The sequence below is a fragment of the Brachionichthys hirsutus genome, chromosome 8 (assembly GCF_040956055.1).
Source record: "Brachionichthys hirsutus isolate HB-005 chromosome 8, CSIRO-AGI_Bhir_v1, whole genome shotgun sequence".
Taxonomy (NCBI): domain Eukaryota; kingdom Metazoa; phylum Chordata; class Actinopteri; order Lophiiformes; family Brachionichthyidae; genus Brachionichthys; species Brachionichthys hirsutus.
This window is the reverse complement of record NC_090904.1, coordinates 7,500,412-7,522,702: the sequence shown is the minus strand read 5'-3', so window position 1 is coordinate 7,522,702 and position 22,291 is coordinate 7,500,412. Positions and strand designations below refer to the sequence as shown.

At 44.3% G+C, this 22,291-nt stretch overlaps 3 protein-coding genes and 1 non-coding gene across 4 annotated transcripts; all 4 read left to right on the top strand.

Annotated features, from left to right (window-relative positions):
- The first annotated feature begins 645 nt into the window (after nucleotides 1–645).
- LOC137898383 (transketolase-like) lies at nucleotides 646–7,212 on the top strand. The gene is made up of 14 exons (XM_068742416.1): nucleotides 646–817; nucleotides 1,508–1,625; nucleotides 1,726–1,839; nucleotides 1,934–2,031; nucleotides 2,493–2,684; nucleotides 2,870–2,988; nucleotides 3,077–3,273; nucleotides 3,360–3,524; nucleotides 4,233–4,389; nucleotides 4,837–4,967; nucleotides 5,070–5,153; nucleotides 5,278–5,371; nucleotides 5,803–5,925; nucleotides 7,025–7,212. The coding sequence occupies exons 1-14, from the start codon at nucleotides 711–713 to the stop codon at nucleotides 7,210–7,212; spliced, it is 1,887 nt and encodes a 628-aa protein (XP_068598517.1). The 5' UTR covers nucleotides 646–710.
- A 3,203-nt stretch (nucleotides 7,213–10,415) lies between these two features.
- Nucleotides 10,416–15,854, top strand: LOC137898086 (protein bicaudal D homolog 2-like). The gene is made up of 7 exons (XM_068742081.1): nucleotides 10,416–10,649; nucleotides 11,824–12,036; nucleotides 12,420–12,572; nucleotides 12,892–13,356; nucleotides 13,869–14,873; nucleotides 15,019–15,170; nucleotides 15,614–15,854. The coding sequence occupies exons 1-7, from the start codon at nucleotides 10,416–10,418 to the stop codon at nucleotides 15,852–15,854; spliced, it is 2,463 nt and encodes an 820-aa protein (XP_068598182.1).
- Nucleotides 15,855–18,400: 2,546 nt separating this feature from the next.
- Nucleotides 18,401–21,478, top strand: card19 (caspase recruitment domain family, member 19). The gene is made up of 6 exons (XM_068741918.1): nucleotides 18,401–18,415; nucleotides 18,783–18,922; nucleotides 19,415–19,571; nucleotides 19,714–19,776; nucleotides 19,983–20,048; nucleotides 20,581–21,478. Exons 1-6 carry the CDS (start codon nucleotides 18,409–18,411, stop codon nucleotides 20,694–20,696), a joined length of 549 nt encoding a protein of 182 aa, XP_068598019.1. The 5' UTR covers nucleotides 18,401–18,408; the 3' UTR covers nucleotides 20,697–21,478.
- Nucleotides 21,479–22,014: 536 nt separating this feature from the next.
- Nucleotides 22,015–22,142, top strand: LOC137898961 (U6atac minor spliceosomal RNA). The gene has a single exon (XR_011105627.1). It is a non-coding gene; the product is annotated as a U6atac minor spliceosomal RNA (small nuclear RNA).
- Nucleotides 22,143–22,291: the final 149 nt, after the last annotated feature.

Here is a 22,291-nt window from a genome sequence, read left to right as displayed (position 1 = left end):
ACCTTGGCTCTTGGCGTAGCTATGCTCTCTATAGTCTGCCCATCTTCTCTAATCAATGCTCACATCCATCACCTGTAAAAACCAATCAGGTGATATCATCATTTCCTGTACAATAAAAAGGCATATTTCTTTGGTGCGCTCAACAGCCAAGAAAAAAGCAAAACAAATGCAAAATGAAGCACCAAATGATTAGTGTAGACATAAGGACAAAATGAATTAGGGTGAAATACTCCAAATGCAACCCCCCATCTTCATTAATCTGATCCCTCCTAATCTCTCTCTCTCTCTCTCTCTCTCTCTCTCTCTCTCACTCTCTCTCTCACTCACGCACACACACACACACACACACAGAAATGCACGTCTAAAGCTGTGCTGTAACACACCTCCACCAGCTCAGACACACAGTAGCCAATGACATGAGAGTCACTGGATTTTAGCAGCAACACCCAGTTGACGTCACTGGATTACCCCTCCTTTCCTCCTCAGTGAGTGTGTGCGTGAGTGTGCGTGCGTGTGTGTGCGTGCGTCCTTGTACATCTATGTGTCTGCATGCTAAATCCAACCTCTCCCTCACTCTCTTTCTCTTTTCTCCATCACACACGCATACAGGTTTCTGCTGTCACCCTCAACCTTCACAAAACTCAAACGCAACAGACAATCTTGATTACTCCCTTTTTTTTTGGTGCTGAGGAACTTGACATTTTTCCTTCATGGAGGATTACCACAAACCTGACCAGCAGACCGTGCAGGCGTTGAGGAACATCGCCAACCGCCTGCGCATCTACTCCATCAAAGCTACAACTGCAGCAGGCAGTGGGTGAGTCGCCTTTGCTGACTCTCAGAGATGAAAAAACAAACAAACAAACAAATCTGAGTGTGTTAAAATATGTAATGCAAATTCAATGAGTATGCATTAATTTAACTCCAACATCATTGAGCTACACGAATCATGTGGAATCCATGAACTCTATCACCGATGCAAGGGTGCATCTGTTCTGCCTTTGTTCTCGACTGGTCGACTGAAACATCCACTGCGGATATTTGAGAATTTGTGCTATTTCAATATTTTCTTAGTAATTAAATGAATGAAATGAAAATATTTGCTTTACACAATAAATTGTGTCTGTTTCAGATAATCTTTTTGAATAAAAAAAATATACTCCATTTTGAAGAAATTTCAGTTCATTTATTTTTTCTTCTTCTGAGTCTGATGAAAATGACAATTTAGAAATGTTGATTGCAGCAAACAATAAAAAAATAACTGCATTTTTTTCACATTATCCTTTTTTCACATTCTGGGAACTGAATATGTATGATTAAAATGTTATATTTTCAGTTATGTTAAAGTAAAAATGTGTATGTAATTTATGAATTTGGACAGATAATATATAATATGCCCCAATGTAGTACAGCAGACACAATAGACTATGCTGTGTGTGCTAGGTGGATGGTAGGTTGCAGACAGATTTGAGTTCCTGTGTGAACGTGTGCCGTCTCTGTCGGGCAGATACCCAACATCATGCTGCAGTGTGGCAGAAATCATGTCGGTCCTTTTCTTCCACACCATGAAGTACCGCTACGATGACCCGCGGAACTTCAACAATGATCGCATCGTCCTGTCCAAGGTGAGCGTCGGTCACTGACAGCAGGCGCTTGGTGCATATTTTTGTCGGTCCAGCTGGGTTCCACATAAAACAATGACTTTGACTTGCTTTTCCCTGACAGGGTCACGCCGCTCCGGCCCTGTACTCCATGTGGGTTGAAGCGGGATTCCTCAAGGAGAGCGAGTTGCTCAGCCTGTGCCACACTGACTCCACCCTGGAGGGCCACCCAACTTCTGTAAGCTTCACATGCACCGGCCCTCACCATTGAACACAATTATTATACCGATTCTTTTTTTTTTTTAAATAAAACATCATTGTGTGCTTTTCAGAGGCAGCAATTTGCAGATCTAGCCACTGGATCTTTGGGCCAGGGTCTCGGGGTGGCCTGTGGAATGGCTTACACTGGGAAATACTTTGACAAATCCAGGTCATTTTTTAAACATACAGACTGATAACATTTCATGAAAGTGTTTGATGGCGTTTCATTGATCTTTACGTCTGTGGCATCATTCTCCCTTCAAGAGCTCAGCGATGAGGCTTTTCCAGATCCTGTGGGGGTGCGCCGCAGCTACATGTTCTGCTCACGCGATTCTTCTGCTCTAATAATCACAGACCCAGCAGTCACATCTCAGTTATTTTTACCATCCAAGCAGAACTAAATTCCATATGCAGCCACATATTGATTACAAGGCTGTAGTTTTTGTGGATCATCACAAATTGATTAATTTTCCTTTGTGATTGGCAAAAAAATAAATAATAATAAATATATATATATATAGTGAATGGATCACCTAATACAAAGGGCATTTTTGATTTATGAAGCATGCCTTGATGTAAAATGTGTCTAACACTAAACTGGATCGTCATCTCACCCTGTTCTGCCCTTAGTTATCGCGTCTACTGTGTGATGGGTGACGGTGAGATGTCAGAGGGTGCTGTCTGGGAGGCCATGTCGTTTGCCTCCTACTATCAGCTTGATAACCTGGTGGCCATCATGGACATCAACCGTCTTGGTCAGACCGACCCTGCGCCCCTGCAGCATCATGTGGAGAAATATCAGAAACGCTGTGAAGCTTTTGGGTAAGAGCGCCAAAAAACCTAATTTCATGTGACAGATGAGCTGATCGAGTCAAAGTGCCGTTCTGTGTGTCTTGGAGGTTTAAACAGTAGGTGATAATAACACAAATAGCAATATTAAATACCTGACACCTGTTCATAGCTGTCAAAGTAAGTCTCACGGTGCATTTCGACGTGTCTGTGTGTAGCTGGCATGCAATCATTGTGGATGGACATAGCGTGGAGGAGCTGTGTAAGGCTCTGAGCCACGCACGCCATCAACCGACTGCCATCATTGCTAAAACCATCAAGGGAAAAGGCATTCCAGGTAACTCCTCATCTCGCCACTCCTCATCTGCCGATACAGCTTACTGGTGTGCACCACTTAGGAATGTTATTGCTTCATGTGGTTTCAGCTGCAGAAGATAAGCTCGGGTGGCACGCTAAACCACTGCCCAAAGACATGGCTGAGATGGTCATGAAGGAGCTGCAGAGCCGCGTCATGACCAGCAGCAAACACCTGTACCCCCCTGCCCCCGTGGAGGACGCCCCGCCAGTAAGCCTGAGGAACATCAGGATGCCGAGCGCACCCAGCTACAAGGCCGGAGACAAGGTTTGTCACCCGAATGCGACCTTAGACTTCATTCAGATCTTCGTCATCCAAAATCATTTTGCTCCATGAGTTTTCTTTCTTTCTAGATTTCCACACGGAAAGCCTACGGGATGGCATTGGCTAAGTTGGGCCGCTACAACGAGCGCGTCGTGGCACTTGATGGAGACACGAACAACCTCACCCACTCAGAGGTCTTCAAGAACGAGCACCCTAACCGCTACGTGGAGTGTTACATCGCTCAGCAGAACATGGTATGACCCCCTCATGAGCGACAGATTGTTACAGTTTATTTCAACGTGCTCGGAAAAATACATTGTGAGACGTATACATTTGCTAAGGACATCTATATTTTGCTTATAGCTGTTATTTAATGAAGTTGATCACAAACACAAGCAAAACTTAAAGCGCTCATGCATTGAAGATGTAGAGGAAATGGCTCTTTCCTGAATCTCACAGCTGCGTGTCTGATCCTGACCCATTTAATTATACATGACTGACTGTATGTAATGTAAGGGTGGAGGGGGGGGAAGGGAATAAACCATGAGACTTCTTATGGCTGACAGGGATGCAGCTGACTGACAGACATCATGCTCCCTAGCCACTGTCATTATTTTTTATCCAGGCTTGTATTGACAAATTGGATCAAGGCGATCAGACATTAATTTCAGTTACTATCCAGCAGGCTCTAACCCCAATGTAGGTCAGACATGTGCGTGATGTTAAGCAGTCATGACAAGTGTGTGCAGAAATCAAATATTCATCGACACAGCGGGTGGGACCATCTGGCTGAAAGCATGAGAAAAGGCAGTAGTTGAAAACTAGAAAGATCCAATTGCATTAAAAAAAAAGAAGTAAATATTTATAGATGAAATATCGTGATCATTTGGGATCCAATCATTTGCGATACATGTCAATGGGCTATCTCATTTGTGCTCACAAAAACTATCAATTCTTTCCAGGTCAGTGTAGCCATGGGATGTGCTGCCCGGGAAAGGAACGTTGTGTTTGCCAGCACGCTCGCTTCCTTTTTCACCCGTGCCTATGACCAGCTCCGCATGGCAGCCATCTCAGAAAGCAACATCAACCTGTGTGGCTCCCACTGTGGGCTGTCCACTGGTCAGTGAAGTGACGCTGATTAGCTATGAGACCCACAATCCCTCTCACATACAGTTCACCTTTTAAGAATTCACCTTTTATCCCCCTCACACTACATTTCACTGAATCCCTTTTTCTTAGACAATGTTCATAGTTCCTCCCCTCTAATATAGAACAGACTGATGTTGGTGTTTGAAGTTGTTGCAATCCTTATTTTCCTTTCCTCTAATTGTGTGTTTTCACTATGGTTTAACCCCTTTGACCTTATAGCCAGTCCTCACCCCCCCACCCCCCTCTCTCCCCTCGTGTCTGCCCTGGATGCTGTCAGCAGGGAACCAGTTGTCCCTCTAGTGTGCAGGTACACTGCATGCAAATATGTCTGTGGATCTGCTTGCATCAGCTCACCTGACCCGACAATATGCTGTGAGCGTCTTCTAAATGCAATCATCTGTAAATGTTACATTACAGGAGAGGAAGGGCCCGCCCTGATGGGCCTAGAGGACATGGCTATGTTCAGGGCCCTTCCCGCAGCAACCATTTTCTATCCTAGTGATGGGGTGTCTACAGAGAAGGCTGTGGAACTAGCTGCGACTACAAAGGTAACAGTGCGTGGACGTGGGAAGCACGGCTCTGGCTTCAGTGGAACTTTTACTTTTAAGCACATTTGCTTTCTGCTAACGGTCACATTTCCCTTTAATAAGGGCGTTTGCTACATCCGAACCGGTCGCCAAGACAGCGCCATCATCTACAACAGCAACGAGGACTTCCATGTTGGTCAGGCTAAGGTGAGGCAGCCTTTGTGCTAGTTAAGACAGTGTGTTAGGGAGAAGGCAACATTGCTGCACAATGAACACAACAGTCACTGTCAACACTGTAACCTAACAAACGTAATGCACTTCCCTTTGCCAGGTGGTGTACCAGAGCAAAGAGGACCAGGTGACTGTGGTTGCAGCCGGGGTCACCTTGCATGAGGCCCTGGCTGCAGCTGAACATCTAAAAAAAGGTGTGGTGCATTTCACTCTGCTAAGGAGGATGGAATGCTACGTTCCTTTGGTGCATGCTACATTTAATGAGATAAAACCTCTGGAAAAGGATGGATGACACCAGCAGATGATTTTAAAATGTCTTTTAAGACATTCCCAGCAAACATGTTTTTGGATGAGGTAGAAAGATACATATTCCCATGGTAGATGCATCTCAAAATTCTCTTTGGCACCGTGTTTTCCAATACATACATTGCAAAGTTGCTCTGAATTATAACATCTTCAACATCTGAGCTCACAGTCTATAAGGGCCCAGACTCAATTTTGTGTCCAGCCTTCACCACAACACGAGCCTACCTTAAGAGCCATTATGTCATTTGACAGAGTGTCATCAATAGTATACTGTAATTTCAAATGTCTGAATGCTCTACTGAATCTACTGAATTTCCAGAACGCGTCTCTGTCAGGGTTATTGATCCCTTCACAATCAAACCACTGGATGTCAAAACCATCATCGATCACACTCGTGCCACCCGGGGACGAGTCGTCACGGTGGAGGACCACTACTGCGAAGGTGGGTTCCCTGTTCATCTCCTGAATATTGCATGGCACCAACCTAGCAGCAACAAACTGGCCGGAGTTCTGTCATTGGTCCGTATATCCTCTGGTGCTCAGCGACAGAGATAAGATGTGGTGGCATTTGCCGATTGGCTGAGAGGTTTTGACTGTTGTTCTCCCTCATTGCAGGCGAGGTATTAGCATTGTGGTGCATTTTGTAAGCGGGAGAGCCAGAGAGGGGCGCGCTGTCAGATTTCTTTAACTGAGCATGTGCCCACCGGGCTCTCTGTGACCTAGATAGCACAGGCAGCCATTCCGTGTGCCTGTTAAGAGAAAGAAATGCATGATGGCGTGGACTGGACTAGACAAAGGATATGTGGCAATGATAATCAGTCTGATGTTGGTATGGTGGTAAAGGGCACATGTTTTCATCTCCTCTCTATTTATTGTACATGTACTTTGTTAAATAATGTACCCTTTACATAGTAATTCTTCGTGGACCCCTCCCTAAAGCCGTAGCTATTTATATTCCCTTTTACGCTCTAGTCTAATGTCCCTGCATGCATCTGCATTGAAGCAGTCATGCATTGAGTGGAACATTTAGTAACATCCAGCACATAGGAACCAAATGAGGACTCGTCTCCCCCTCCCCCCCCATCATGGCCGCTATAACAGAAACATGGTGGACCGTGTGGAGGAGAACGTACTCCCTCTGTAGATACACGACCCACATTCTGAGAAAACGAAAATGCAACCATTCGGGATTATATGCTGTGAATATTCTATTCTATTTCTAGCAATGAAGCCCCCTAATCCCACCCGCTAGAACAGTTTCATCCATAAACTGCATTGTCATAATGCTGAAAAGGGGGCTGCTTTGTGAGAGCAATAAATGCTTCTCTCAGGACATGAAGCACTTACTGCAGCAGCAAGACTCGACATATCTTACTGGATGTCAGTACAAATATTGATCCAGAAAAAGTGGAACATTTTTCTACATAATAAGTACTTTTAAGTGAATACGTATTTTCAAGTGTGAAAGTGCTGTTTTTACTTCGAGTGAAGGATCTGTACACTTCCTCTCCCTTACGTCTCTCGTCGGATCAATTCCACAGGTGGCCTCGGCGAGGCGGTGTCCTCGGCTATGGTCAACGAGTCCGGGATCAACATGCATCGCATGGCTGTGTCTCACCTTCCCCGCGGCGGGAAACCCCACGAGCTGCTCAAGATCTACGGCATCGACCGTGACGCCATCGCCCAGGCTGTCCGCAAGATGCTCAGCAGCTCTACCAACGCCAAGTAACTCTTCCCCTGCCCCACCCGTCTGTCTGATCACCTTCCTGCAGGTGAAGAGAAACAGTCAAGTGTGTTTTTGATTCACGTGACTCCCAGCTCTTTAAATTCCTTCACCGTGAATGCCCCTAAATGTGAACTGAAGTATTGTGATTCTGTGCCGTACACTTTGAAGTAGAGATCCACATTTACCTTTCTTTCATGCATCCATCATCACATTGCACACAAACACACACGTTTTCAAACACACACATCCTCATAGTCTTGTGATTGAAGCAGCTGACGTCATCATTCGTCATTGGTGGATACCACACAGAACATTATTTCACATCTGTGTGATGCGTGAAACGTTTTTGTATTCCGATGGAGCTCCCAGGCAACGGGGTGGGGCATCATTTTAAAGTATGTGTTTATTGTGACAGTAGTGGAAGACAGAAGCTGTTTTATGTAGAAGGTAGCGCAGAAAGAAAAAAAACAACAACAAAAAACAACAAAAACAAATGTAGGTAGGTCATGAAGAGAAGTCACTCTGTGAACCCCACATCAGATCCTCAGACAAGTCAAACTACTGTGGTCTGAAAGGTCGCACCAGTTCTCTTCAGCACGCTATTCTTTCATCCTTGATTTAACATTTTCCATCAACCGACACACATCAATGTTCATTTGTGTAGTTGTTTAACTGTTGAAAGATACCAGCAATGCGACAACAATCATAAATGGGTCAGCAGCACCGTGATTTACTGCATGAGGTCCTTTAAGTGCTGCAGAATGGAGAATAGTGCTGACGGTGACGTGGGGGGGGTAAAGTTACATCGGACTTGTGAACCAAGATCAAACAACTTTCTTTGTTACTTGAAATTTTCTATGTATCTTACTTTCATGCAATTAAAGCCCTCTGCATTTGACTTTGAGTGTTTCCTGTTGTCTTTTGTTATTTGTTTTTGCACACAGACACAAACGCATGCACAAACAAAAATCTGTACTTGAATGTGGATCCGGATTTGTAATTAGATTTCAAACTCTGGCGAATGCTGGTAATTATTAATTAGCGACAACGCGATTTTTCAGTCCAGTGGGTGATTGCGAATCGTTAATAATGATATATAAGAACGTGACTGACCAGAAATCAATTATTCAGAGGTGGTTGTGCATTGATGAAGCAATCATTAAATGACTTCAACAGATTTGGTTGTGGTGAATACATTTTCAAAGTTATCAATAAATTGTTGACACAAAGTATAACCCAATAGTGTACCTCTTCTGACATTCAGGCAGTTTTGCATGTCCATTGTCCAAGTATGGGATGGCAGGTTTGACAGGAAATATGCAAAAATAAAAACTGATATTATCATTGCTTTCACAAAAATCATGAAGATTAAGAGAGTTGATGTAAATAGAAATAGAAAATGCTAAAAACAAACTTTTACCTTGACAAAATATAAATTATTTTGCATGAACATGTAACATGTATAATGTTTTATACAGTGTTTGTAAAGTTTAAAAAGAATGTCTGATTTTAAAATATTGAACCAAAATAAACCGTGAGGAATCCCCGTCTGTCTGTCGGTCAGACGGGGATTAAATGACTTAATACTAGACTGATCTACTTCAAACTGAGCATGCGAGTTGCTAGGAGTCCGTATAAATAATTTCTTGGCTTTGGTGCAGTTCTGTCATGCGTCATGTCCAATATTAATGCATCTTAAACAGGTCAGCTACGCTCTGTGCAGCAGCTGGGACAAAGCTTTAAATATCACGCTCTCCTCTACTGTTATTTGGTGTTGAAGAGACATTTGGTATTTTACTACCACAACGTTTGATACGGATGTGTTTCGGTTTTTGGTGCGTAACAGGAGTATGAATGAATATTTTAGCTGCTGGATGTGACAACCACCGCTGAGAAAAGGCAGCTGAGTTAAAAATAAAAACAAGATGGCTAACAGAGTGAAGTGGGAACACCAAAGATGCAAGTAGAGCACTTTCACACATTGACTGCGAGTCCCTTTTGCCAGTGGACGTGGGATGTATTGATGTTACTCTCATGGTAAATCAGATTTAGGATCATCCATCATCCATATTTTAATAACATTTTGAACTGAACACTTGCTGGTACCATACACAGAACTAGAAAAGCCCTCAGAGAGCGCAGACCTCCAACAAGCAGCTCATTCCCCTCCTAATTGGATTTACACCATCCACATGGTGATCTGGATCATCACCTAAAAGGTTCTAAATTGTTCTTGGTATCTTTATACACCACCTGTCATGTCCAGAAAATCTTGCTGGGTTAAGTTTAGTTATTGTCTCCTCCCACTTCCTGTTTTATTTTGGCATTCATCCTTCCTCTCTCTCCTTTCAAATCTTTACTTCCTCCTTTGTGTGATTGTTAAATCCACCCCGAATGGCTCCACCCGTGTTCCCCAACCTCATTGTTTGTGTCTGCTTTTGTTCTGTGCCAGTTTGTCTCGAGTGTTTGAACCAGCGTCAGCCCATGCCCAGTCCATGCCCAGTCCATGCCCAGTCCATGCCCAGGCCATGCCCAGTCAGATTTTGGTTCTTTGATACTTTGTTCTTTGTCGTAGTTATATTCCTCTGTGAGCGTGATTTCTGTTGATACTTTGTTATTAAAGATTATTGAATTGAAGTTTCCTTTCGGAGTCGTGCTTCTGGGTTCAAGTCCTAGTTCGGGTCCTGACACAACCATGAGAAGTAAAAGTGAATCAGAGGTGTGTATTTGTAACAGATCTTTTTACATCCGGATGGTTGCAGTTTCACAATATGTACTCTAGATGGCAGCAATGAAAGTTTCGGAAACTTCCCGAATTCCGCCCATACCCACGCAAGGCATTCTGGTACTTGGCGTCAAATTGACGGCTAAGGTACAGCGCTGTCAGGAAACCGGACTAGTATTTAAAAACTACATTTCCCTTCGTAGTAGCACACGCGCGAACGTCATCCAAGAGTTTTTTTTTTTTAGGCGACGTTCTCAACCGAAGTTTCCTATGACAGCTTCTGTAAGGGGCTGAAAAAAAGCATGCTAAAAGTATCGCTTTAGTTCGCCATTATTAACGAACTATGTCCAAGTCCAAATGAAATTATAGCATATTTGAGCCCCAACAATGCCATTCAAACAAAGACGACGGCGACTTGTGGGTTCCGGTGGTTCTCCGTGCTGCTCCTATTAGCCAGGGTTGGTCCCGTTAGCGAGTGTCCATGGAGGAGCAGGACTACACCGACGCCGAGCTGGTCACCGAGGCCGGGCCGCAGTGGCTTCGAGCCGAGGTCGAACGCCTCGCCCGGGAACTCCGCGACACGACCCGCGAGAAGATCCAAGCGGCCGAGTACGGGCTGGCCGTGCTGGAGGAGAAGCAGCAGCTCAAGCGGCGGTTCGACGAGCTGGAGACGGAGCATGAGACGGTCCGGCATGAGCTGGATCAGCTGAAGGAGGTGAACCATCCTCCGGTCCGAGACACTTTAGGAGAGTGCTCGGAGTTATAAGTATTATGTCTGCAGCACCTTCATTTGTTTTAACTTCCCAGCTGTTCTAAACTCCAGTCAGAATCAGGCCGTCTATAATCAGAACCGTCGTGAATGGGTATGAACTATCGATAATGGGGGGGGGGGCTCGGCCAATCACAAGAGAGATAGTCAGCCACTGAGATCTGCGTTTCCTTTGATGCCTGCTCATCATCCTCCAGAGGAAGGATGTAAAGCAGCTTTGTCTTCATCACTCATCCTTAATCATTTGGTGTCTTGTGATATTTCATATTTCACCTTAAACAATTGGCCTCTTAGCTAAGAATAGAGTTCTGATTAATCCCCAAGCCCGACTACGCGCTGCTTCCGTTCGCACCGATTGAATGTAATCCTCGGATCAATTGGAAAAATCCTTATCAACAAATAATCAATCCTAAATTGACTAAGTTTGTTTATTGTTTGGTCTTTGAAATGTCACAACGCATTGAAATGGTTAATTCTCTTTTCCCGGCCGCCCCGCGTTACGGACACGGCTCGCACCTTGAGTATTCCAGACACAAAATGTTAAATATCTTACTATTAATATGACAAAGAAAAGTCTCAAATCCTCATGTTGAATGCACCCAAAACAGCGAATGACTTTTTATTTGAGAAATGACCAAAATAATAATTAATCTTTTAATAAAATCGCTGCTGCTGACATTGTGAATCCATAAAGTGGTGAAATAATCAAGAAGCTGTTCACAGGTCTGTCTCCAAAGGTTAGAGCCACGTAAAGGTGATGCATTAATGTGTGGCACTAAACGTCTGTCATATCATTTTGTTTTCAGTGGTGACTTTTATTATTCCAGCATGCCGATTGAAGACCAGTTACTAAACGACTCGTGATTCTGACTGCCGCTTCTCTTCTTTAGTCGAATCACAATGGGCGAAGGGAGAAAAGCAAATCATCTATCGGGACCCGCTTTAAGCCGCAGATCAATTCACGGCACATCCAGCCACTGCTCGTCACACATACCAATTAGCTAGAATGGAAAGTATTTAGGAAGAAAAGATGGTGTTAAATGCCGGAGGAGAGGCGGGTTGCAGCTCTTTAATAGCGTCGGTATTTCATCATTTGTCCTGATGCGTGTTTTGTCCACAGGCCTTTGGACACGCGTACTCGACCCACAAGAAGGTGGCAGCGGACGGGGAAAGCAGGGAAGAGTCGCTGATCCTGGAATCGGCCAGTAAGGAGGCGCTCTACCAGCAGAGAGTCCTGGAGCTGCAGAGCGAACTCCGGCAGGCCAAAGCCGCCTCCACCAGCGTGCGGGCCGAAAACGAGCGTCTGGCGTCCGTCACCGTGGAGATGAGAGAGGTGCTAAAAATGAAAAAATGCAATGAGCTCATTTGAATCTTAAATCAGTCATTCTAGTTTGAATAATTTCTTAATTTATAAAGACTTTTAAATGTCATAATCTTGCTTAAATTTCACATTGAACTTTTAATTAAGTCATATTATTATAAAAAACAGATCGTATCAGATTAGAGCCAATATTTTAACCTGTGACTGCTGTGGACACTTAACCTTCAAACCCACAATTTAATCAGTATCAAAACAATAATAGTGAGTGTGGGAGAGTCTGGCTTCTTCTCACAGTGGGTGGGGGGGTCGGTGTCCTCCCATCAACACAGTGGTCCTCCAAGGTCATACCCTTTAAGAGTGTCTGGACGGCATGCTGCCTCTCCTCCAATGTGTAGAACGGCGAGTTGGCAGAGCTGCAGCGCAGTCAGCTGCGTGATGACATCAGAGAAGCTAAGGTACGGGAGACGCGCCTGCTGCAGGACTACAGTGAGCTGGAGGAGGAAAACATCTCTCTCCAGAAACAAGTGTCCATGCTGAAACAGAACCAGGTGAGGCCAAGAACCGGGAACGTCGTTCTGACTTTATTACATGTCCTGAGCCCAAATAAAAGTCAAATGAGTCTCCTCGTGCCAAAATCTAAACACTTTTTTATTTAAAGGCACCAAGAAAACATTGAAAACATTTGTTTTCCAGCACTTTCTGAATTTTACTGATTTTAAACGTAATTTTCTTCCCGTTCAATAATTATTTTCTATAGACTTCTGCATTTAACATCAAGTTAAAAAAAAAAAAAAGGTTAACAGGCAAGCTGGTTATTTTTGTAAATACACAACATCAACATGTTATTTTGTTTAATCGTCTGCTCAGGTGGAATTTGAAGGTCTCAAACATGAGATCCGCCGTCTGGAGGAAGACTCCCAGTGCCTGCACAGCCAGCTGGAGGAAGCCATGCGCTTGAGGGAGATCGCTGAACGACAGCTGACGGAGGCGTCGGAAACCATTAAAACGGAACGTGAGCAGAAGACCACGCTGCGCAAAGAGCTCTCCCACTACATGACCATCGGCGGTTCCGTGTACAACAGCGCCTTCAGCATCTCCTTTGACAACCTAAAACTCCACGAGGAGCCCTTCACTGCCTCCGAGACCGACGGTGACGATCTGGTCAGGAGCTTTGAAAATGGCTTGATCAAGACATTCGAAGGCGATGAAGATAAGAGAGTTGCTGCGAACAAGAGAGGAGACGCTTTCAAGCCGGCGCCGAGCCTGGTGGACGATCTGCTGAGCGAGCTCAACATCTCCGAGATCCAGAAGCTTAAACAGCAGCTTGTGCAGGTATGAAGTCCACGAGATGCTTTTTGGTATTAGTTTAAACGATGCATCCAGTGGTTTATCGATTATGGGTTAAAATTGAACGTCACGGAGTTTGTGTGAGAGGACAGATGTTTGGTAAGCTAGCGAACAGCGTTAAAACAGGAAATTAGCCCCAAATATCCAAAGACACGTAGCTGTTGGATTTGTTCAGCCTGTTCTGTTTTGTGTGTATCAATAATAAGTTGTGTTCACTCTTAATCTTTACCGTCGAAAGGTCCATTCTCTCCTGATTGGACGTTGCCGTGCTACAGCAGAACACAATGGTTCAAGCACTGTAAAAAAAAAAACAAAAAAAACATGCAAAATTGCATTAAAAAATCTGTGAAAGATGAACCGCGTTATAGCGAGGGACCACTGCATATATGTATATTATTTTTATTAAACACGGTGGATAAAGTTGATCTTTTAACTTTATTGATCGGTTCCTTTTGAACGTGGCCTCCGAACTGAAAACGCCTTCGTTCATCTGCTAGGTGGAGAGAGAGAAAGCGGCGTTGATCAGCTCCCTTCAGGAGAGCCAGAAGCAGCTGGAGCAGGCCTACGGGACGGTGTCTGAGCAAAAGGAAACCGTCAGCAGGCTGACGGAGAACCTCGGCGCCATCAGGACGCTGCAGGCCAGCAAGGAGCGCCAGTCTGCCCTCGACGGCGAAAAAGACCGGGACAGCCACGATGACGGCGACTACTACGAGCTGGACATCAACGGGCCGGAGATTTTAAAATGTAAATACACCGTGGCCGTGTCTGAAGCTGGGGAGCTGAAGCAGGAGCTGAAGACTCTCGGGGAGAGATACGAGGAGTGTCGAACCCGGTATGAAGATGAGCGAGAGAGGCTGGAAAGTGATGTTCAGGAGCTCCGGTCGAGGTTGGCGTCCCTGGAGAAGACTAGTCAAGGGGATAAAGCAGAAGTGGCTCGCTTGGAGAAGGAGCTCCGCCTGGTCAGCGAGGCCGCAGGAGAATCGCTGGGCAGCCTTAACGTGGCCCAGGAGGAGCTCGTTGCCTTCAGCGAAGAGCTGGCTAATTTATACAACCATGTGTGCATGTGCAACAACGAGACCCCCAACCGCGTCACGCTTGACTACTACAAGAAAGGCAAGGCCATCGTGAGGAGGGGGCACGATGGAAAGGAGCACCAGGCTTCCATACTTCTCACCAATGAATTGATCACGGAGACGGAACTTAAGGATTCAGACTCCGGCAGGGCCTCGGTTACCCCGGCGCCGACCCCCGAACACAGACCGGAGCCAATGAACGTCTATAACCAAGTGGCCATCATCAGAGACCAGATCCGCCACCTGCAGCAGGCAGTGGACCGCACCACGGAGCTGTCCCGCCAGAGACTCGCCAATCTGGAGCCGCCTTCAGTGGCGGACAAAGACCGAAAGGATTGCATGGAGGAGATCCTCAAGCTGAAGTCTCTGCTGAGCACCAAAAGGGAACAGATCGCCACTCTCAGAGCGGTGCTCAAGGCCAACAAGCAGGTAGAAGAGCCTTCTGTGTGTGTGTGTGTGTGTGTGTGTGTGTGTGTGTGCGTGTGCAAGCTGTGTGCAGAGGAAGAGGAACCTGCCCCCCGCTTAGAACAGCCCCCGCTATAAATAAATAGCAGTGAAATGTGTTCCCCTTCAGACCGCTGAGGTCGCTCTGGCCAACCTGAAGAGCAAATACGACAGCGAGAAGGCCATCGTGACCGAGACCATCACGAAGCTGCGCAACGAACTCAAGGCTCTGAAGGAGGATGCCGCCATGTTCTCCTCGCTTCGAGCCATGTTTGCAACAAGGTGCGTGTGAACATGCTCACCGGGCTACATGCTAGTCCTAGCAGACGCGGCTGGGCCCAGCATCCTGATGAGCAGGTGGTTCCTGTCTCGCGTGAGAATGCATCACATTCAAACGCTGCCTCTTTATATTAGTGTCCAACGAAAGAGAAAAATGTACAACTTTAGTCCTTTTTTTTGGGGGGGGGGGGGTTGGGTATGAATGTTTTATGTATTTGTGAGAAACACGATGCATTGTGGGAAAACGTCTGACGTAATCCTCGAGGTCGGTGAGCAGAGACCTCTTAGTCCCATCTGGAACATTTTGCTGGGGGAGAATGGAAAAAACACGTGACGGCAGCAGCGTTGAAGGGGAATTGCTCCACCTGGTGGACATATCGTGTACTGCTGTGTTCCCTTTGTGCTGTCCCTTCATCTCTCTCTCTCTCTCTCTCTCTCTGGCTCAGGTGTGATGAGTATGTGTCCCAGCTGGACGACATGCAGAGGCAGCTGGCTGCGGCTGAGGATGAGAGGAAGACCCTGAACGCTCTGCTGCGTATGGCCATTCAGCAGAAACTGGCCTTGACTCAACGGTTGGAGGACTTGGAGTTTGACCATGAACAGGCACGCCGCACCAGCGCCTCAGCAAAGGGAGGCAAGGGCAAAACAAAGGGCAAGGGTGCCTCATCTAACCTCAATGTAAGTTAGGCGCTGTAGCGATTTACGTTAACCCACAACCCGTCAGCACTGGCCTTGTTTTCTTCTGCAGGGCTTTTAAAACGTCTTCAGCTGAACTTCCACGAGATTTGCCTCTCTTTGAAGCTTTGCATGCACTAACACTACATCTGACACCGCATGGGACATATTAGCATTCATGAATTCCTTATATTTAAGAGTGAGGCTGCAGAATTAGTGATTCATTTATCTCTGAACTGAAAGTGAACGAACTTTACTGCAGGAAGTCCTCGGCTTGCTGCTCCGTGTCTGGCTCTAGTGTCTGGCTTCATTGAAGCAGCTTTCATCAGCCAGCTTCCCTCCGTAGCACTAATAAAGTGGAAACTGACATTTCATTTCACGAGATTTCCTTCTGTTTTCTATTTTGCAGTGAATCTATATCGTGCCAATTAAAGCGGTCCGTCAGAGCGCCTGTGGCGTTCCCAGTTCTCCTGGTTCCTTCACTCTCCGATCATCCGAATATTGTAATCACTAACGCAACATATCAAACTTCATGTGCCAAGAGACTTGTTTCAGAGTGCCAAACGTTCTGTTGAACAAGGACTGGTACCGGATGCCCGTGCACGCGCACACGCACACGCACACACACACACACACACAGATTGCTCCACTTTTACTGAACCAGAGGAAAATCGGGCACGAGTGTCTTGCTGCTTGCTCAATACTCATCTCTTATCGGCCTAGCTGAACAATTTGTGTACTTAACTTATTCTTTTTTTTGTCTAGAATCGTACTAATTTAAAGTTTTATACCGTGTTTTTACTGGATGTGCATGTTTCTGACTCTTCACAACTTGAATCCAAATGTTTTATCTCTTTATTTAATAGCATAAAGATCAGATTGTGTGTAACTTACACAAAACCAGAACTTTCAACTGGCTAAAAATCCAGCAGGATAAGAAGCATACAACATTTACACACACAATTTAATGGATGTGGCGGAGTGGTTAGCGCTGTGGCCGCACAGCAACGAGGTACCGGGTTTAAATCCTGTCTGTGTGGACTTTGTATGTTTTCTCCGGGTTCCTCCCACCTCCGGAAATGCAATTTAAGTGAATCGTCTACCCCAAATTGTCCATTGTGAACGGTTGTCTCTCTCCGTGTGACCCCGCGATGCGCTGGCGACTCATCCGGGGTGCGCCCCGCCCCTGCCCATAGCAAGCTGGCATAGGCAGAGCGGAAAAGCGGTCGCGAGATGAATGAATGAATTTAATGGATGGTGGAGTGGGAGGGCAAGCAAGTAGCACCCAGGGAGCAACTTCTGGGGTTCGGCGCCGTGCTCAAGGGAACCTCGGCAACGCTCGGGAGGCAAACCGGCACCTCTCCGACCACCAGTCCACACACTCCACGCTTCTCATTTAAAGGTGCCTTTCTGACGTCCCCAAAACAAGCTGTCTTTGTGATCAAGTGTTTTGATCCTCTCTTCTGTTTACGTTTCTTTTCTCACAATGAAATTCTCAACAAAAATACGGATTAAATTCAGGGTCTTCACTAGATTTAGTTCAACTCCTGTTTTGACATGATAGAGCTGTTACAGACGGACGCGAGGCTTGTTTAAAGATCTCTGTTGAGTCAGATGTTAATAGTATTCAGCATTTTCAGTGTGTTTGAAATTGAATTGTTTCTTTTTGTGAATGTTTTAAAGCCCATTGTCCTCGAACGTTTCGCCTCGTCACTTTGTGTTTTCTTTATAAGTGCAATTAGCAAACATGACGAAACAACTGTTGATGCCACCTGGAAATAGTTAACATGTTGCTGACATATTTGGTCCTATTTGTTTATATATATTGTGCTATAGCTATAATGGTATTTATTTGACACTGTTCAGACTGCAGGATGTTATCTGCTTCATAAAGACGTTTTGAGCAAATGTCATGACTGACAGTTGCTGCGGTGGGAGGAAGTTTAACTTTCACAATACTGGCTTGTTTTCAATAAAACTCAAGTTAACTGTCGTGCCACATTAAGCGTGAGTTGTGTATTCATTCAGGAGTCGTCCAGGAATTAAAGATATATTTGAAGTTTAAAAAAACTGACTCAAACTATACTGCATCTCTGTTGGGAAGAACGATGGGGCCTGTCTCCAGAGGGCTATAGAGTATATTTGCAGTCACAAAATGTGGATCATTCATCAGCTATACTTAATAGATGCATGACTATATTATAAAGAATATAAATGATTAAGATTAAGTTATAAATATAATTCACATTCATCATTACTGTTTAATCTTAAGGGTTATGTTTGAAGACATTCACCCATTTTTCAGTCCTAAAAATTTTAATTTATGCAATTAGTCTATGACACCAAATTTAGTTAGAATGTACTTCTAGTTACAAAAGACAAATTGTATTAAAGATAAAGTCAATTTAATATCTTTAAAACTTGATTCCAAAGACTCGGTAATTCGAAAAATGCATGTCTTTGCCTTAGACATCCCATAATAATGCTACGCGACGTAAGTCCCTTCCTGCCGACGTACTGACGTCAGGGGGCGTGTCGACACAAAGGACAGATAGGCGACTCCGCAATGGGAGGTTGGTGACTTTCACTACAAATAACGCTAATTGTTCAATAAAGTGAGCTTTCCCTTTAGAAGTATTCCCAACAGGTCCGGATAAGGAACATTATTTCACTAATGCGAACTATCTGGAGGTTTATCTCGAGTTCGTAGCGACAGGGAAACGCCTCAACTCCATGTTTAGCTTCTGAAAAGTTTCTCAACACACCAAACATAAACAAACGGCGCAGAAGATCGGACAGAATGTCAGATCTCCACTCGGTCCGGGCCTGCATGGAAATACAAATACAAAATAAAATAAAAAAAAAGCTCAACTAAATCAGGAATGCGCGCAAGACTCCCGTTGATATACAAAGTGATCTTCTTTCTGTTCAAACGCACAGACAGCTTCCACGATCACCTCCGGGAGGACAGCGGCTTCCTCGGAGCGGACCCGAGGCTGGACACCGAGCTGCTGGACAAAGTGATCCTGCAGCTCAACAGGATCTACCCGCAGATCCTCTCGGACGCGGAGGCCACTAAAGTAACGTCACCGTCTGGGTTGCATGGTGGAATAGAATGGGCGTCATAGAGTTCTGATTGCAGCATCACGCATAACTTATCCTTGTGAAAGAATCCACTATTCAAATTATATATTTTATATATATATTATAAATTCTGATTAAAAAAAACACACACAATATATTGCTGTGAGGTACAAGTAGTAGAGTAAAAGGCGTGGCCTTTACCCACATGAATTTGACTAATTAAAATTCTTGAGAAAAGAACAAATACCCTAAAAGCATTTATTTAAAATGTGTTGTATACAGAATGCAATACTTATATACATATACAATACTTGAGAAATTTTAGTTGTTTAATCACTCCTTGTAATATTATCTTTACAACCATTCGGAAGGTGCTCCGTGAATCTTCCAGTTCCGAAAGGATACTGTTGATATGAAACTGTTTAAAAGAAATTATGTTGATAATATGACAAGGTCCCTGCTAAAGAAGAAATGTTGCTCTTCTCCAGTTCCGAAATCTGGATGTGCCTACCAGCGTTCGGGTCGGTGAGCTCTTGGTGCACCTGCAGGGGGAAGGAGAGGAAGCGTGCAGGGAGTTTTACAGAGCTCTCCACCTGCACGTAGAAGAGGTATACTACAGTTTGCCCACACGGCTCCGCCTCAGAGGTTAGTTCCCCAACACTGCTTCTTTGTACCACGTGCGATCTCATTCCAATATTCTGCGTTGTTTGGATAGAAAAGATGAAATGATATTCCTGTATATGCTTTTTCCACGTAATAAAATACAGTATGTATGTTCTGTTTCCAGACAACATAGATCCACTCAAATACCGACATCTCTACCATCAGAAATATGTTATGAATGACAAAGGTAAGATGCTGCTTTGAAAACGTGCATGTCTGTGTATCAAATGTCAAGGCAGCAAAATCACAAAGTAACCAATAACAGTATGATATAATAGTAAAGACTAAATATGTAAAGAGGAAGGCAGCTGACATTTCCTCTCGGATAAACTTATGTCGTTATTATTTAGCGCAGACAAGCTCAGCTAATAGATGATGTTTTGCTGCCTGCAGGGCCACTCTTCTTTCTGGGCTGCTTCAGCATCGCAGTGGGGATGGCTCTAATCTATTACTACAGCGGTTTGTAGCTCTTTGTTTCTGTTAAGGTTACCTATTTAAATATTCACTAACTAATGTATATATACACAAAGAGAGAGAGAGAGAGTTCCTCCCTCTCTCCATCGCCAGCCTCAATGCAAACATTGCATCTGTGGTAAGCTTCCTCAGCATAAAGCCATACTGCTGCTCACAAATACTGACTTCTGGCCTTAGGCTAGCCTCAACTACCTTTTCCTGTAACTTCATTCTGTGACTCATTAGCTTTATCCCCCTACAGTTTCCACCCTTCTTTATGCCTCCCTTCTTCTTGAAAATGGGCACCAGCACACTTCTCCTCCATTCCTTTGTTTCATTTTCCTCCTTCATGAATTTTTAAAAATAATAATTCTGCCGTCTCTATTCATCGCTGTCTCTCTCTTTACTCCCTCTTTACTATCTAACCTGGCATACAGGTCATCATATGCCGTCTGTTTGGCCTTTGCGTGATTTAGAACGATAGTTTTATTTTATTATTTTGAATTGATATCACTAAGAAAGGGTCTTTGTTCTTCAGAGAATAAACTGACGGGTGGAAGCCGTGCCCTCGGAATGGCTGCCCTGGGTTTGAAAAGAAAAGCTCAGGAGCTCCTCATCCGGTACACAGACGAAAGTCTCCTTAATAAGGGGTGACTCACACCAAGCATGTCAACAGTACTGTTAGCATCAATGCTACTTTTCAGCACAGCACAACATTAGAATATTTGATTACTAATTTGTACAAATTGTATGTATATAACATTTTCCTCAGAATCCAAAATGAAAGAGCTAGTATGTCTGATACTTTGCCCTTATTTCCTTAAATTTTATTTAGCCTTTTTTTTTTTAAAAGGGATGCAATACACTTAAGTGATGATGAGCACCTTATTGAACCCAGTTAAAACACTGAGGGAAATTGCGAGCGGAGGTAAACCACCAAGAGATGGCTTTTAAACAATGATCAGCCTACATTTTCACATTAACTTTCATTTCATTTATAAATAAATACTATAACTATACAATTAATCAAATTTAAATGCACAAAGCAATGCCTGAATTGTATTATCCCATGCCAGGAATAAGGTGAGTATAGGATTTAGTTTTTCTGTTGCCTTTTGTTTCAAACAACATATTTATTAAAAAGTGGAGATGTTCCTTGTTATATTTTGAGGATTGAAAACATTTTGTGATGTTTTTTATTTTTTATTTTGAAAACTGAGCATTTTCTCAGTTAAATTGTAATCAACAAGGACGAATCAAATAACTTCAACTGTCTCTCTTCAGTGAAACGCACCTGTGGCAGAGCATCTTGAGTAGTTCATCCCTGTTTGCATGTAGACACATACTGTTTTCAACCTTTTATTTTTAGGCAGGACCTCATGTATTTGTTTGCAGTGTATTATGTCATATACATTTGTATGCCTAATAAATAAGTATCCATTCATTGCCACTTCTGTTAATAAAAATAGAACAATACACATTCATGCCATCTAAAACAAAACCAGTGACAAAAAAAGCTTTAAGTAGTAGGAGCGCCCTCTTCAGGTAAACAAAAGGAAACAACCAAGCGTTCTGTGGTTTGTACTGGCGTCATAAAAACATCTCAAAATACTGCAGCTCATATTTGGGCAATAAATACACATGCGTTGTGTGTTAGGTCATAAATATCGAGTCGCATTATCCGGTTAATAATAAAATTGCCGATTTCATGTAGTGTAGCAATCACATGATTGCTTCCACCAATGAGGGACCGCGCTACCCGCGCAGTGCACTATGGGTAAGATTAAAACTCAGAAATATCGAACGTTTTCATGCATGCATGAAAAATGATAGTGTTATGCTAAACGTCTCCCTTAAACGAAGCCCTCAAAAGTTTAATAATTATGTTATTCAACCAGAAGCCCGCACCAGGACTGAAACCACCCCCGCGTCGCGCTGGTTATTTATCCGGTCGGTTCACAGTGCTTTGGTCGTGTTGTATGAAAGGAGAGAAGGTTAGCACTCCCCTTGACAAGGATGGAAGAGACCCCAGTGGTCTTCAACACACAAATGGTTAAGGCACTGCCACCTACTTCGTGGCATCTCTAACCAAGTTTTTTGGCGAACATGTATTTCCTCATCGTGCCCCGCGTCAGAGCGACGGGCCTCGAACCACGTGGTCTACCCTAACGAGTCACAGACCGGAAGCGCAGCGTGCCAGGACGCTTCCTCTTTGGGTTGGGCAGGCTGGATTTCTGTCCTCCTTGGCC